Source organism: Schistocerca americana, chromosome 6, assembly GCF_021461395.2.
Source record: "Schistocerca americana isolate TAMUIC-IGC-003095 chromosome 6, iqSchAmer2.1, whole genome shotgun sequence".
NCBI lineage: Eukaryota > Metazoa > Arthropoda > Insecta > Orthoptera > Acrididae > Schistocerca > Schistocerca americana.
In genome coordinates this window covers 540,380,649-540,398,747 of record NC_060124.1, presented here as the reverse complement: position 1 = coordinate 540,398,747, position 18,099 = coordinate 540,380,649, and the positions used below count along the sequence as shown (strand labels likewise).

The following is an 18,099-nucleotide window of genomic DNA, read 5'->3' as shown; positions in this document are numbered from 1 at the left end:
GATAGTGTCCTCAAAAGAGATTTTAACATGTATATCAACAAAAGTAAAATTTGGGTAATGGAATGTGGTCAAATTAAATCAAACAATGCTGATGGATTTAGATCAGGAAATGAGACCCTAAAAGTAGGAGATGTGCACAGTATATGTCATATGTGTATGTAAGAAAAGCCGTGGGTAAAAAGCATTTCCAAATTTCCCTTATGATAATGTGTATACCATCCCATAAAGTTCAGATTGAGATCCACTATACAATTTACTACTGTACTGTTGAGTGTGTCATGACATATCATGGTTGTAAGTTATTCTTCTGTTTGTTCTGAATGGAAAAGAAATGTGTGCCATCTGCATCAATAATTGGGGATGTATGGATTTTCTAACATATAATAATAAGCAGCCCAGGGCTCGTCAAAATAAATTTAGAGAAAATTTCACTAGATATGCACATTTACATGATGGAATTTGTAGCTAAGATTTTAAGCAATGCCCTTCCTCACAGCTATGCACTAAGTGTTTACATCATATCTTCCCATTCTCTTCTTTGTATTCCAACCAGAACATTCCAGCATTTATGAATGACAAGGACCACACTCAAACAGCACCCAAAATAAGTAGCATTTTTACTATGCAATGACTAATAATGTGATTATATGTAACTAAATCAATGTTATTTATTTCCCACTAATTTGTGAAGCTGGAATATTAAAACATCAGAAATATGTTCCAGATTTTTTAAAAAGTTTGCCCCTGTGAGGAAGAGGAAATGAGAGAGAGAGAGAGAATGAAATAAATTATAAAAGTACATTTTATGACTATTTCACAAACCAATGAAGAACTTCATGCAGGACATAAAACTTGGCTAAGGGTAGATATTAATGAAGAAATTAAAGTTTAGTTTGGAAGTGTGTATATATTATTACTGTAAACTGAGGTGACTATGGAATTTTCTCCACAAAATAAAACACTTAAAGTATATTTGTTACAAAAGAGAAAAAAAGCATGACTATCCTATTTCTGTGTTTATGTTTTCACAAAGGTTAAATTCATAAACCTTTGACTGAGAGTTATGCAAGTACATTCAGGAATTTGCAAGTTTGAAACAGAAAAAATGGGAAATATCAAACTCATTAAGTACGTGGGAAAATGACAACACAAAAGGTTTTAATGAACAACTAAAAGAATCCAGTTAGTTAATTCATTAATTCATTATATAAATTCATTATATAATTAATGACACATGAAATACATCATGGAAACTCAAGTTCTGAGAACAAAACTTTCATTCCTTCATCATTAACAAGAGAAACAGGGCAAAGAAAAGATAAGAAAAATATATGGGGGAATAGTCCACCTATAAGTTTAGGTTGTGACAAGATGTGAGAATATGATGACCTTACCACAGCCTAAAATGATACACGTGGTGAACAGATGAAATTAAAACAACTGTCAGATGGGCTGTTTCTTTTCTATTACTTTTTGTTTTCAACAGTCAATAGTTTGTATGGTGGGCTAGCCTCTTTTGTGTATTACATAGCAGAAAATGCTTGTAGTGTCTGGTAACACTGTTTTATAAACCTATCTTGTAAACACTCAGAATCAAATATATAATGGCACATCAGACACAATTAATTATATGTTGAGAGACACCATTATATTTTTATGAATATTAATTTGTTGGTATAGTCTCAGAAAGTGTCATGTGTCAGCTGCTTCCTGTCATATCACTCACATACGCAAACATATTGGCCACATAGTATTTCTCATGTATTCTCTTTAGGCTTCTACTGAAACAAGTTGACAAAGAACACATAAAATACTGATTAAAACCAACATTTCAACTGATTAAATCTTACCTTTAGTAATGTTTTCCTTTGACAATGGGTTGATGTTTTTCTGTAGTTGCTCAGGTGTATAGTTCTTGAAAGGCTGATTCAATGCAACAATATTCATTGAAAACCCAAATACAAAAATGGCAAGCACAGCAAGGAAGCGTGCCAAGTCTTTCATAAGATTTCCTATAATGATAGCCCATGGTCCAAATAGATGGTGAAAGGACAGAAAGTCAAGAATCTGCACACATGCCAAAAGAAAAGACATGGCAAACAATTGATTTCTGATGTACATGAGAGTAGGCCAATAAATTCTCGGAACAAACAGCATGCCTGCCAAATGTGCTGCCACTCCAAAGATGCCAAACAGCAACACGGCTACCTGTAAAACAAAAATTGGATGTTATTTATGAAATTATAAACTTGTTAAAAACTTAAACAAATGTATAGTATTACATACTAATGTTTTATGTATGAGTCATAAAAAGTGATGTCAAAATACTGCTACTCACCCAATAGGGGAGGTGCTGAGTCACAAATAGGCACAATAAAAAGATTATGAAACAAGTAAGCTTTCAGCCAAAAGACTTTCTTCCAAATTGGACAACATGTACACACACACCCAAATGCAACAGATGTCTCTGCTATAAGGTGAGTAGCAATCTATCCTTTTCATAGTACAGTCATTATTCCGTCCTGAATTTTCCATTGTTTGATATCAACATATAGATTACAAAGGATATCCAAAACTACTGTTACTCTGAAAGGAAGACTTCTGCAAGCATAACACACAGGAAAATAGATATGTCCACACTGAACAAGTTAAGACTAGACATTGTCACAAAGGAATATTATATTACAGAGAAATCATTTACAACAGTTTACCCCAAGAAATTAAGTGATTAAATATTTTATCAAGTTTTAAAGTCAGATTGAAGATACATATAACTGAGCACTGTTTCTACAGCTGAGAGGAATTCGTCAGGAAAGAACTCATAGATATTTAAGGACTCTATAAATTGCCTAATTTTTCCTGCAACCTTAAGAACTTTCCAGACAGAAGCTGTGTAATGACTATGAATTTAAGGGAGGTGTTCTAACTCTGAACAAAATAAGAAACACAGTTATGGGAAACCAACAACTATTTATTCGGTCATGGCATGACAACATATATAGGCAGTTCAAGACAGTTACATAAAAGAGAGAGGTGCCTGGAGATTCTGAACAGCATGATCCTCAAATGTGACTCATTCCATGGCAGTGGTGGTGGAGGTGCAGTAATGTGTGCATTACTGCCAGAAGTACTAAGTAAATTTAATTGTTATTGGTATAAGAGAGCTACAATTATGTACTGACATAAGGTCCGATCGGTCGTCAAATGGAAGCAACAGTGTGGGGGTAATTGCTCCAACTTGTCATAGCACTGTACCAACTTCCAATACCTTTGCCACTGAAGGCAGCCACCTGTGCTTTCTGGCACTTCTCTACACTGGTCTGCAGTTCATTGTCTGTGCCAGACAGATGGGAGCAGACAGATAGACACAAACAGAGAGAAAACCACCCACACTGTCATAGTAAGTACAAAACTAAAATTTTACATCCATATCGTCAGATAGACAATACTCATGACAATACATTAAAATATGTTCCATCTTCTTGTCCCAGCATTATGCTAGAAATAGATATGCAACTTCTGGAAAACCATCTGAAGTTGCACCTGAAAAAGTTTGGAAACCAGTTCATGGAGTAACAAATAACTATTCAAAAATGTGACTGGTTGCAGTTCTATGTATTTACATTCAATTAACAGCCATGGCTTCTAAAATATCTGTAACTGATAAGTTTAATCTGACTTAGTTTTGTTTCTTTCAAGAAAATATTCCCAGGGATATTGCGTCTCAAAGTTGCCAAAAGCTCAGTGGTGCACTGTTAAAGCTGCACTACAGTGCTGAATGAATGACTAAGTCTCTGCAAGTAATGAACTGAGAATGGTGAAACTTACCAATATATACTGAGTACATGTTCACACAAATGTTTTTAAAAATGCATGATTGTCATGCGAGAACCTCTAGACCAGTTGGCATGGAATGACTGAACTGTAATATTCCAACCTAGACCTCGGGCTACACTACAGGTCAGTCTGTCATCATATCCACTTTTCTTCTGTGACAGTTCAGACATTTTCCTAAAGAGGCCTAATTCTGTCAGCTGGTGATACTGATCAACAAGAAGTGCTACTGTAGTCCTGTTAGCATTGACAACTCTCCTTCAGTCCACACTAATATTTATTTTTAGCCAAGATGCCACCATTCATTAACAGACTAATACTTATTTTTAGCCAAGATGCCACCATTCATTAACAAACAAAACACAAAAAAACAAGAAATCCATCCAAAGCTTCTTAAACCACAACCTGTCTACTAAAAGTCACTCACTCACCAACTAATGTTCATCCCTAACACAAAATGCAAAGAGTAATACACTCCTTCAAGATAAGCAAGAATGAAGTAAACTGAAGGAGCAACTTGAGTCAACTCGATGTGCTTGCCACACACATGAAACACTACAAACTCAGCCAGCAAGTCGTATAGTTGCAAAAACTTTATGGGCTTGTCATATCATCACCCATCGTAATATTCAATGAACAAGATTGAACTGTTAGCAATTTCAAACAATAAAATGAAGCACTCGTCATTATCAACCTTCAACTGCAAACAGTCATGAATAAAAACATGGTGAACAGGATTCAAAACACTGAAAACCAACAATAGAGCGAGCCACCATATACTACCAAATCTCATCACGAGTCTAAACCGAGGTACATTTTGGTTGACAAAAAAACTTAATTACTGTACCATGACCATAGAATAAGAGCTAGAATGAACTTACAGTTACCAAGAAAGAATATACAACACTCAAAACATCATTTTTGGTAAAGGAATAAAATTGTACGAAATTCCTTAAGGAGTGTAAAGATAATAAAACAAATTTATTTAAACATGCAATACAGTGAAGAATTATTCAGACAACAAAGAGTAGTGGTTTGGTAAAAAATGTAACACAGGTACATAAAAATAACACATTTCAGTCATATCATAACACATATTTACTCAACAATTTTTCATTGTATTTTGTTTTATTTGTCCTCTTGGAAATACCTTACATCAAAGCTCTGCAATGGATAATATTAACATCTTATTCTTTTTCCGAGCTCAATATCTCACTCATTATGGAGGGATGCTGACTCAATTTTTTAGGTGAGGAAGTGGGAAAGTGCAGTATACAACATGGAAACCAGCTACTATCATCAAGGTATTGATGCTGACTGACAGTATACGTACTGCATTCAGTGATGTTGAGAAGTGAATGTACAGTGTAGAACTAGCTTTTTACATTACAAGATAACTTCTTTGCTAGAATTCATAAAGAAAGCAGTATGTACACTACAGTACAATTAAAATTATTGATAGTTCACAATTCAACCACTGGAGCGCCTTCCTCCAATCACAGCACTCAGCATCATGCCTGAACTATTCCCCTTTGCCAAACCAAACTGCCACGTGGTTATTTCACTTCCAATGTTTGGCTAGTGCTGTGTATGAAATGTGCATATTTTGTTATCATTATTGTGGTTTTTTTATCACATCTGCTGAAATGTGAAAGAACAGGATCAGACTCAAGATTCTGGATGCAAACACATACTGAAAGAAACCTTGCATTTAAAGGATAATCTTGACAACTGATGTGCAATGTGCAGGAACATGTTGAGAGGGAGGCAGAAAGTTGGGAGACCTCTGCTACTGATTTCAAAAATAATCATGTGAACTGCAGCTCCTGCTGAAGTTAGTGAACTGACTGTAATTCATATTGGTAAGGAAAAATATGAGAAGGAACAAACTGAAGCAGGATCCTCTTGTCTTCATAAGCCACACAGAAAGAGAAGTGTTCAGGAAAGTGTAACATACCTGAATCCCTTCACACAAGAAGTGATTCTGTGTCATATATACAATTTTAATCATAGCAGAGATAGGCCTACATTAGATAAGCTTCATCCAACATTGCGTGAAGTCGAACTTTCTGAAGGCAGCAAATCATTGTAGCAGTTGGTTCTGTAAAATATTGATGGAATGGGAAAACATAGCTGCACAGCAATGTATATTTTTGCATGAAATAAAGATCATTACTTTCAGGGACATTATTTGGATCGATGCAACATGGGTGAATGCAGGTCATACTGTTACAAGAGGTTGGAGTGATGACAAAGCAGAAAGTATGGCACTCACCATTTGCAAAGATGGTACTATTATTCTTTTGCATGTTGATACCTACCATGGCTTTATTCCAATATCAACCGCTTTTTGGATCAAAGAAAACATCAGAGTACTATGAAGAAATGAATCATGAAACATTTTTGAATTGGTTCCACAGTATGTTGTTACCAAGTTTAGAAAATTGATCAGTAATTATTAATGACAACACTCCATACAATTTAGTTTTAAATGATATAATCCTGTCCTCTCAAAAGGTAGACATTATTTGGTGATTACAATAACCCAATGTTACTGTGTATGATATGCTAAAAAAATTAGAATTAATAGAACTCATGTCACTTCATAAGCCACAATTCCTGACTTACGTTATCAATGATGTGGCTTGTAAGTATTGGAATAGAGTCATGAGACTACCACTGCCATTTTAACACAACTAAACTTATTTGGAAGCAAGTGAAAGCATACGTTCCTTGCAAAAATCAACAGTTCACCTTGAGTGAAGTTGAGAAACTGACTGTTCAGGGCCTGGGAAATATCACTGAAATAGATTGGAGGGTTACTGTGATTCATACAAAGTAAATAAATGGCAAAGCATGGAATAATGAAGGTCTTCTCAAACATAGTGCCATCTAACTTATTACTGCTTCCAGCTGCATACCTATGTTGGAATGTTAAATGACTCTGAAATGAATGGTATCTACCCTTCTTTGGACAATCCCTGTAGCTTGCTGCCATGGTGAAAAGTATGCTGGGCATGGCAAAATGGCACTGCCCAGAACTGGTACTGAGGCAACCGTGGTGCAGCATAGGCCATAGATGACAAGTGTCAAGAACAGCTGTTGAGCAACTGACCATCGAGGTGAATCAGGTGGCTACCAACAGTCTCCCATCAATGACTATTCAGTGAACATGTATGCTTATGGGCATCTGCAGCAGGTCCCTGCAGGTGATACAACCATGCTGACTGTTCTGCATCAGCGATGTTGTTGTTGTTGTGGTCTTCAGTCCTGAGACTGGTTTGATGCAACTCTCCTTGCTAATCTATCCTGTGCAAGCTCCTTCATCTTCCAGTACCTACTGCAACCTACATTGTTCTGAATCTGCTTAGTGTATTCATCTCTTGGTCTCCCTATACGATTTTTACCCTCCACACTGCCCTCCAATGCTAAATTTCTGATCCCTTGATGCCTCAGGACATGTCCTACCAACCGATCCCTTCGTCTAGTCAAGTTGTACCACAAACTTCTCTTCTCCCCAATCCTATTCAATACCTCCTCATTAGTTACATGATCTACCCACCTAATCTTCAACATTCTTCTGTAGCACCACATTTCAAAAGCTTCTATTCTCTTCTTGTCCAAACTATTTATCGTCCATGTTTCACTTCCATACATGGCTACACTCCATACAAATACTTTCAGCAACAACTTCCTGACACTTAAATCTATACTCAATGTTAACAAATTTCTCTTCTTCAGAAACGCTTTCCTTGTCATTGCCAGTCTACATTTTATATCCTCTCTACTTCGACCATCATCAGTTATTTTGCTCCCCAAATAGCAAAACTCCTTTACTACTTTAAGTGTCTCATTTCCTAATCTAATTCCCTTAGCATCCCCTGACTTAATTTGACTACATTCCATTATCCTTGTTTTGCTTTTGCCTTGTTTCATCTTATATCCTCCTTACAAGACACTGTCCATTCCATTCAACTGCTCTTCCAAGTCCTTTTCTGTCTCTGACAGAATTACAATGTCATCGGCGAACCTCAAAGTTTTTATTTCTTCTCCATGGATTTTAATAGCTACTCCAAATTTTTCTTTTGTTTACTTTACTGCTTGCTCAATATACAGATTGAATAGCATCGGGGAGAGGCTACAACCCTGTCTCACTCCCTTCCCAACTACTGCTTCCCTTTCATGCCCCTCGACTCTTGTAACTGCCATCTGGTTTCTGTACACATTGTAAATAGCCTTTCGCTCCCTGTATTTTACCCTTGCCACCTTTAGAATTTGAAAGAGTATTCCAGTCAACATTGTCAAAAGCTTTCTCTAAGTCTACAAATGCTAGAAACGTAGGTTTGCCTTTCCTTAATCTTTCTTCTAAGATAAGTCGTAAGATCAGAATTGCCTCACGTGTTCCAACATTTCTACGGAATCCAAACTGATCTTCCCCGAGGTCGGCTTCTACCAGTTTTTCCATTTGTCTGTAAAGAATTCATGTTAGTATTTTGCAGCTGTGACTTATTAAACTGATAGTTCGGTAATTTTCACATCTGTCATCACCTGCTTTCTTCGGGATTGGAATTATTATATTCTTCTTGAAGTCTGAGGGTATTTCGCCTGTCTCGTACATTTTGTTCACTAGATGACAGAGTTTTGTCAGGACTGGCTCTCCCAAGGCCGTCAGTAGTTCTAATGGAATGTTGTCTACTCCTGGGGCCTTGTTTCGACTCAGGTCTTTCAGTGCTCTGTCAAACTCTTCACGCAGTATCGTATCTCCCTTTTCATCTTCATCTACATCCTCTTCCATTTCCATAATATTGTCCTCAAGTACATGTCCCTTGTATAGACCCTCTATATACTCCTTCCATCTTTCTGCTTTCCCCTGTTTGCTTAGAACTGGGTTTCCATCTGAGCTCTTGATATTCATCCAAGTGGCTCTCTTTCTTCCAAAGGTCTCTTTAATTTTCCTGTAGGCTGTATCTATCTTACCCCTAGTGAGATAAGCCTCCACATCCTTACATTTGTCCTCTAGCCATCCCTGCTTAGCCATTTTTCACTTCCTGTCGATCTCATTTTTGAGACATTTGTATTCCTTTTTGCCTGCTTCATTTACTGCATTTTCATATTTTCTCCTTTCATCAATTAAATTCAATATTTCTTCTGTTGCCCATGGATTTCTACTAGCCCTCGTCTTTTTATGTACTTGAACCTCTGCTGCCTTCACTACTTCATCCCTCAGAGCTACCCATTCTTCTTCTACCGTATTTCTTTCCCCCATTCCTGTCAATTGTTCCCTTATGCTCTCCCTGAAACTCTGTACAACCTCTGGTTTAGTCAGTTTACCCAGGTCCCATCTTCTTAAAGTCCCACCTTTTTGGAATTTCTTCAGTTTTAATCTACAGTTCATAACCAATAGATTGTGGTCAGAGTCCACATCTGCCCCTGGAAATGTCCTACAATTTAAAACCTGGTTCCTAAATCTCTGTCTTACCATTATATAATCTATCGGATACCTTTTAGTATCTCCAGGATTCTCCCATGTATACGACCCTCTTTTATGATTCTTGAACCAAGTGTTAGCTATGATTAAGTTATGCTCTGCACAAATTTCTACCAGGCGGCTTCCTCTTTCATTTCTTAGCCCCAATCCATATTCACCTACTATATTTCCTTCTCTCCCTTTTCCTATTGTTGAATTCCAGTCACCCGTGACTATTAAATTTTCATCTCCCTTCACTACCTGAATAATTTCTTTTATCTCATCATACATTTCTTCAATTTATTCGTCATCTGCAGAGCTAGTTGGCATATAAACTTGTACTACTGTAGTAGGCATCGGCTTCGTGTCTATCTTGGCCACTATAATATGTTCACTATGCTGTTTGTAGAAGCTTACCCGCACTCCTATTTTTTTATTCATTATTAAACCTACTCTTGGATTATCCCTATTTGACTTTGTATTTATAACCCTGTGTTCACCTGACCAGAAGTCTTGTTCCTCCTGCCACCGAACTTCACTAAATCCCACTATATCTAACTTTAACCTATCCATTTCCCTTTTTAAATTTTCTAACCTACCTGCTTGTTAAGGGATCTGACATTCCACGCTCCAATCTGTAGAATGCTAGTTTTCTTTCTCCTGATAACAATGTCCTCTTGAGTAGTCCCCACCCAGAGATCCAAATGGGGGACTGTTTTACCTCCGAAATATTTTACCCAAGAGGACGCCATCATCATTTAACCATACAGTAAAGCTGCATGCCCTCGGGGAAAATTATGGCCATAGTTTCCCCTGGCTTTCAGCTGTTCACAGTATCAGCACAGCAAGGCCGTTTTGGTTAATGTTACAAGGCCAGATCAGTCAATCATTCCGACTTTTGCCCCTGCAACTACTGAAAAGGCTGCTGCCCGTCTTCAGGAACCACACGTTTGTCTGGCCTCTCAACAGATACCCCTCCGTTGCGGTTGCACCTACGGTACGGCTATCTGTATTGTTGAAGCACGCAAGCCTCCCCACAAACGGCAAGGTCCATGGTTCATGGGGGGAGGGCAACAGCGATGGGCACTGGAATTTGCACATCAGTACCACTACTGGACGTCCACTGAGTGGTGACAAGTGGCCTTTCCAGGTGAATTATGTTCTGTGCTCCATCGTACAGATGCCTGTTGGTGTGTACAGCCCTGCAACAATAGTCAGAAGCATCCAGACTGGAGGAGGGAGCGTTATGGCATGGTGCATATTTTTGCTGAATACTCTGGGTGATAGCGATATTCTGGAAGACACAGAGGATCTACAGAAGAAGTATGCATCTATCCATGGGGACCATGTCTACCCCTATATGCAATTTATTTTTTCTTCCTACATACAGTTTGTTTGTTTGTTTTTTTTCCTCAGCATGATGGCATCTACTAGCAGGATAATGCAACATGTCCACAGCTTGTGGTGCTCATGTGTGGTTCGAAGGGCACCAGGATGATTTTGCCATACTGCCCGGATTTAAACCCAAACGAGAATCTGTGGGACCACCTCAGTCACACTGCACCATTAATCCTAAAAAGAAAAACCTAGTGCAGCTCTTCACAGCACTGGAATTAGAATGGTTCCAAATCCCTGTTGATACCTTCCATATCCTCACTGACACTCTTCCTGTACATCAATGCTAAAAAAGTTGGTTGTTCAGATTTCTGACAGGTGGTCACATTAATGTGACTGACCCATGTCATCTGGTGTCCTATCACTGCAAGTGTAAGCATGTGGCCATGGCGTGTGTTCAATTCTACCAACGTTGCTAACAGCCGCAACAATTGTGTCACACTTGGGTGGCCGACGTTCATGGTCTCAGTCCTGTCGGTTCATCACTCCTAAGTCTCAGGTGGGAGTTTTATATGGACACCAGATCAGAGATGCAATCATTCTTTTGCCTCTGGATAACGAGGTCCATCAACTTGCCCTTGAGTTTGAGGGCCCTATATTAGAAGGGGCTTTGAATATTGCACCGTTGTTAGATGTCACCCATGCTGCAGGACATCCATTGGTTGCTGATGTTGATAGCATGCAGCCCCAGCACATGGAGCCTAGAATGTTGGGGGAAGAGGAAGTAGCCAAAGTACAAACAAACAAACCAGCTAACACATCATCAGCAGCGGGAATAGCAAATGCCACTTCCTTCCAAGCAACAGGGTCGATGTGTACAAACATGTCATCAGCAGTGGGAATAATGAATGCCACTTCCTTCATGACCCTTGTGTTTATACATGTGAGCACAAGGCCAGCCCCAACTGTTGAGACTCTTGGGGGAAAAAAAGCCCCACCCCCTTAGGAAGCATTGCACAAATCCATGAACATCGATATTCATACTGTCTCGTCATTGTGTTCACCACTGTCTGCAGGCCAGAAAAAAAAATTTTAAAATTTGCACTGAAGTGTGGGTGACGGATAAGCCATGATTCCCATAAGTTGACACAGAGGTCACCGTGTCCCTACTTGACTCACATATGTTCACCAGGTTAGGGTCTCCATCATCGGCATGCTTCAAGTGTTGAAAGGTTATCTACAACAAGCAGCCGATACCTCTTCTCAGTCAGTTCATGGCTGACAGCACGGTTAACAAGTCAGTTGTCTATTCTATTACATACTTAGTGGTTAATGATGTGAGTACTGAAAATTTCTTTGTGTTAGATGCCTTCGCTGCTTTTGGTTTTTGTATTTTGGATGTGGTGCATCTGGTGTCAGACCAAGTGCCTTATCGTGAACTGGATTCTTCCTGTTCCGAGTTTTTGGACTGCTCTGCTTCAAGGCTAGGTTGTGCAAGCAATTTCACAACTCACATCTCTCCTTGCTTTTATCAGGTGTGGGTGGTGCCCGTAGTTCTACATGGCCAGATTAAGATGAAGCTGCATCATTTAATGACACTGGGAGCAATTAGACCAATGGGCTGCACCCATAGTGATTGTAAAGAAGCCATCCAGTCAGCTTTGGTCCTGTGGTGATTTCAAGGTCACCCCCCCTCCCCCTGGCTTGCCTGGAGGAGTTGCTCACAATATTGGATGAGGATCAATTCTTTTAAAAAATTGACTTGGCTGGAGTCTACCTTTGGTGTCCTTTGGATGACACTTCAAAACATTGCTTGTTGTTAATATGCCTTTCAGCCTCTATCAGCATGATGACTAATGTTTGGGATCGCTAATACACCTGCCATCATTCATTGTATTTTTTTAGAAAAGGGTACGATGATTTTCCCATCTTGACGATATCATCATAAAAGGTGCTACCTTGGAGGATCACCTACATAACCTCCGCTCTTTGCTCACTGTTCTACAGGCCGTGGGCCTCAAATGTAATGCCATTAAATCTGTGCACAGACATCTAAATACTGGGACAGCATCATTAGAGAGGCTATTAAAATTTGTACCAGGGATGGACTCATCAACAGATATTGCGACTATAACCTCAGGAAGGCATGGGAACCAGCACTGAGTCTAATTAAAAAGAGGTTCAGCAAAGAAAAGGAACGAGCAACCAGGGCAGACGAGGCAGTTACACCGACACCACCATAGATGCCAACGCCAGCCTCTCAACGACCGCCAACGCGCGGCCGCAGTCACGGACCGCAGAGAGAATGCCTCGCAGGGGAAGGGGATTTAGGACAGCCACCCGCCCTCAGGAGCTCACTTCGTCAGCGCACCTGATGATGGCGACATGTCTGATCGCCGAAATATTGTGCCCATTGGACACTATGGACCGGCAGTACACCCGTGGACTGTTCGAGCAAGAAATATGCCAGGAGAAGTTGAAGAATCACAACATCTACCATGCTTAAACTGCAGTTTTCCTGAATCCATTTGTACTCAGAATTGAACTGACATTAAAATTGGACAAATACTCAGCAACAGCATGCATTTCTGCAGGAGATGCTTGAAGACTAGACTGGGGCTAGTGGCATTCTTATGGAAGGGGGTGTGTCAGCTGCTGGTTCCATACAGCCAATGAGAGAGCAGAGGGCAAGTGATTTGTTTGGAAGAAAGAGCAGCGAGCAGGTGATTTGTTTGGAAGCAAAAGCAATTGTAACATTCTTGCGTGAGTATAGAAGCAAAATCTGCTATTTATCTAGGAAAAAAGCTGTGTTCTTAGGTCCCACCATAACCACAACCTCAGAAATCACAAAACATTCAGAAGAAATAACCAATATTTGTGACAACGAAGGTATAAGTTTCACACTTGCCCTATCAGGATGATGATTAAAATAGTGATACCACAGATGACAGTAAACAAAACAGATATTGAGGATAAAAATTAATGTAAAGCATTTCTTTTTGTTTATTTTATTTATGCTTGTATTATGAAAATGTAAACACTGAATAAATGGCATAAGATTAGAGTAGATGCACTGTTAACTTTTTAGGTAGATACGTTACATCCATAACAAGTTTGTAATTTGATTAGTCAGAATATGTTAAAAAATAAATTTTTCTCTCAAGGAGCCTGTTAAAAAAAGGGGGGGGGGTGCCTTTTTTTATGGCTGTCTTACTCTTGGGTAAATATGATATATGTAGGACAATTCCAACGCCAGAAAACTAGCAAAATGCAATAAGACCTGCACAGGAACAATGTTTGTTGCAAGGATTGACAACCAAGCTTCTACATAAATAAATGTAACATATTGCACATAGATAGAAAAGATGCACTACATCTACATTCACAGCTGTATTTTGGAAGCCACCTTATGGTGTGTGATGGAGGATATTTCTGGTACCTCCATCTTTTCCCCCTTCCCCTGTCCCATTTGCAAATGGTGCATGGGAATAATGATTGGTGGCAAACCTCAATATGAGCTGTAATTACTCTGATTTTCTCATTTTGGTCATTTCATAAGATGTATGAGGAAGGAAGTAACATATTTACTGAGTTTTCATACAATGATCACTCCTGGGATTTCAACAGTAAATCTCTTCATGCTGCATATCACTTCTCTTGCAGCATCTAGCAAAGCAGTTGGTTGCACATCTCTGTAATGTTCCCTCACTGACTAAACAATACTGTGACAGAAAGTGCTACTGTTCATTGGATCTTCTCTACCTCCAGATCCCAGACTGATAATCAGTCTTACATGTATTTCATAAGCCACTCTTTCATAGACAGATTACATTTCCTTAAGATTCTCCCAATGAATCTCAGTCCAGCATCTGCTTTTCCCACAATTTGTTTTATGTGGTCATTCCAGTTTAGGTTACTATGGAGGATTACTAATAGATATTATACAGTAGTTATTGCTTCAAGTGATTTGTCGCCAACAGTATTGGATATCTTTGCCTATTTCTCCACACTAAATTACATTTATTTACTGTTCAATTACATTAGAGGTGATAAACTGCTTGAAACAAGCTATTAATATCTGGGAGTAACTGTCCAGAGTGACAAAGTTGGACAACAACATAAGACTAGTTGTAGGAAAGCAGTTATCAGGCTGAGATTCACTGGAAGATTCATTAGGGAATGTAATTCAACCATCAGCAAAATGGTTTAGAAAACACTTGTTACATCAGTTCTTGAGTACTGATTGTCAGTCTGGGATCCTTACCAGGGAGGATTAATGAAGGAGATAGAGAGGATCAAAAGAGTGGCATGGTTCACAGAAATTCTGTATGGCAAGCACGATAGCATTTCATTGATATTCAACAGGTTCTAGCGACAGATGCCAGGAGAGGGCTGTGGAGAATCAAGGAGAGGTTTACCATTAAGATTCAGAGGTAGTACACTTTAAGAAGTCTGGCAAGACATTACTTATTCCGATGTACGTCTTATGAAATGATGGTAGTGACAAAATCAGAGTAATTATGGCTCATCAAAGGCTTATTGACAGTTGTTCTTCCTATGCACTGTTCACTGATCTAACAGGCAAAGGGGGGAAATGATAGTACAGTGGCACCAGCAGCACCCACAAACACATACTGTAAAGTGGCTTGCAAATTACAGAAAAATGTGTGACAGTTGACTTGTTAAATGAACTTCAATTTATTGTTACTCACCTTGATCCAACCAAGTCCACTCTTGTCACTGGGATTTGTAAGTTCAAAGAGCAACAATCCTGATAACCACACAAGTAGCACCCATTCATACCAGTAAGGGATCAATTTTGGCCTCACTACTGGGTAAAATGGTGTAATTCCAGTCAGCATGAGGAACAGCATCAGGTACATATGTGATGTCAGGTATGACATAAACTTGATGATAGGCACCTGTAACAATCAGGTGCATCAATAAATTATGTTCTACCTAAAAAGCAAAAAAGCATCAACAAATACTTTTATTACAATGATGAAATTAGTTCATTTGCAGGTGATTTGGTTGACAAACATTTTCATAGCAGATAGTGCCAGAGACAAATTCATGAGTAACATCAAGAAGTGTAATAACTAGAAATTTCTACTCAAATCTTAATTGTAGTGAATCCTTGCCTCTGAGTGCATAAAATAAACAAGACAAAAGAAGAGCACCTATTCAAAGTAAGACAAAATTAAAACAACCACAATGGCAGCTGCAGTCCTTTCCTTTTTTACAATACCACTAGAATTAATCTCAACAATTTACCTTATAACATCCAACATTTTCCTCAGAGACAGTTACTGCCAAATTTTCACAATTGAGGCCTAATAATTTTTTATCATCGTTTTTCTGTCAACACTATTAATTAGTCAAATTTTGGCTTTCATAATAAGCTAATTTTTTAAAAAGTATTGTTGACTCTCATTTTGCACTTCAACATTTAAAATCCTTATCTTTAGTAATGTGTGTCTCATATTGCTTTTTCTGTCAAAAACATGTAAAAATTGCAAACTTTTCTTGGCATCTTGTCTGGGTAAAAATATTCCTCATTTCCTTTCTAACTTAGTGTCCCTGTAAGCTTGTGTCATGGAAAGCCTTTCCAAATGTGGACATTGGAGAGAATTAATACAGAAGAGTGAAAAATAAAATATAGTACTAGTTATAAGGATAACAAAAACAAAAAAATAACAATAATAATCTGTGTTCATCAGACTATTATATAATGGGAAATAACTATTCATTTTCTTATGCACAAATCATGAGAAATTAATCACAGGTGTATGGCTGAGCCTCTGTGTACAGCAGGGATAATATTTCACTGTGTCCCTCATTATGTTATCACCAGGTGTAGTGATAGATGTTACCAGAAAGATTGTGCCCGCTGAACCCTGAAATCTGAGTGCACACTTCTGTATGAAGTTCCAGTAACGAGATTTGTTGACATGGCTATGCCTATGCTTGTAATTGGGAATGCTGGGATCATAGGAGGACTGATGGAGCTTTATGGATGCATCAACAGGTTCCAAACTGAGGAAAATATTTCTTCTGTAGCAAATAACTTTCACTTAGATCCACCTTTTTGAGCTTGTGCTAATATTACTCTCATTTTCCAAGAGTTCACTATGAAGTTCTATATCTTCATTTCATAAGTGCAGTTCCCTTGATAACAAAATGTCATCTTTGCAAAAGACACTTCATCCACCTTTTTTGGGAGGGGAGAGGAGGGTAATGGGATCATCAGTCTTCTGAGCGGTTTGATACAAGCTACCGTGACTTCCTCTTCATCTAACACTAAAACTTATGCTTAATGTCTTCAGTCACTTGCTGGATATGTTTGGATTTCTGTCTCCTCCTACAGTTTTACCCTGTATGGCTCCCTCTAATAATATAGATGTCATTTTATGAGGTCTTACCATATGCCCTCTCATCCTACCTCTTATTCTAGTTAGGGTTTTGAACATACTCCTTTCTTCACCAGATCTGGAAAGAAACCCTCATTCCTTATCAGTCCACCTAATTTTCAGCATCTGTCTGTAATCTTTCAAACACTTCAGTTCTCTTCTTTTCTTATTTTCCCACATTTCATGATTTATTTCTACCACTGTGGTTGGAACTGCAACCATCAAATATGCCCACACACAAGCCTTGCCACAGTGACCCTGTTCTAAGAATCCAATGGGCTCTCCAGTTCCTCCTCAAATACTTAAGTTCATCCCAGAAACTCTCCCCCGGAGAGTCTTCTCTCCCTCTCTCATCTCAAACCAACCACTCTCTGCACTCCTACCTACTACATGCTTCCTAAAGTACAAAAATCCAACCATCCAGGGTGTTGTATAGTGGCCAGTTACTGTGCTCTCACAAAGAGAATTTATGCCCTTGTGGACCAACTTAACCTCCAATAAGACAACAACCATTTCCTCCACAGATTCTCTACAGTCCCTGTTCCTTTACCATCCAGTGCCATGCTCTTCACTGTCTATACCACCTCCCTCTACACTAATATCCTCAATGCCCATGGCCTTTCCACTGTTGAACATTACACTTCCAGTGCCAAATGTCTCCTTCCTTGTCACCATGACCAACTGTATACTTATATACAATTACTTCTCCTCTGAAGGCATCACCTACAAACAATCTGTGGTACAGTAATGGGCACCTGTAGGGCATTGTCTCAAGCTCACCTATTTGTGAGCCATCTAGAGGTATTCTTCCTAACCACCCAGACTCTCAAACCTCTCACCTGATTTAGATTCACAGATGACATCTTCATGATCTGGACTGACGGTGAGGACATCTTATCCTCACTCCCCCGGAACCTCAACACCTTCTTCCCCATTTGTGTCACCCAATCTTCCTCAGCCTAACAAGTCCCTTCTTCAATACCAACTTACACCTCAAGGATTGCTGTATCAGTACCTCCATCCACATCAAAGCTACCAATTACCAACAATATC

General features: G+C 38.9%; 1 protein-coding gene across 1 annotated transcript in view; it reads right to left on the bottom strand.

Moving 5' to 3' along the window:
- Positions 1-18,099, bottom strand: part of LOC124620279 (serine/threonine-protein phosphatase 6 regulatory ankyrin repeat subunit A) — a 437,897-nt gene that overhangs the window by 78,456 nt on the left and 341,342 nt on the right. Inside the window, exons 18-19 of the mRNA XM_047146947.1 lie at positions 15,349-15,558; positions 1,851-2,208 (exon numbers count right to left, since the gene is read on the bottom strand). Of these exons, the coding sequence (XP_047002903.1) occupies positions 1,851-2,208; positions 15,349-15,558 (568 nt within the window). The remainder of the gene's footprint in view (positions 1-1,850; positions 2,209-15,348; positions 15,559-18,099) is intronic.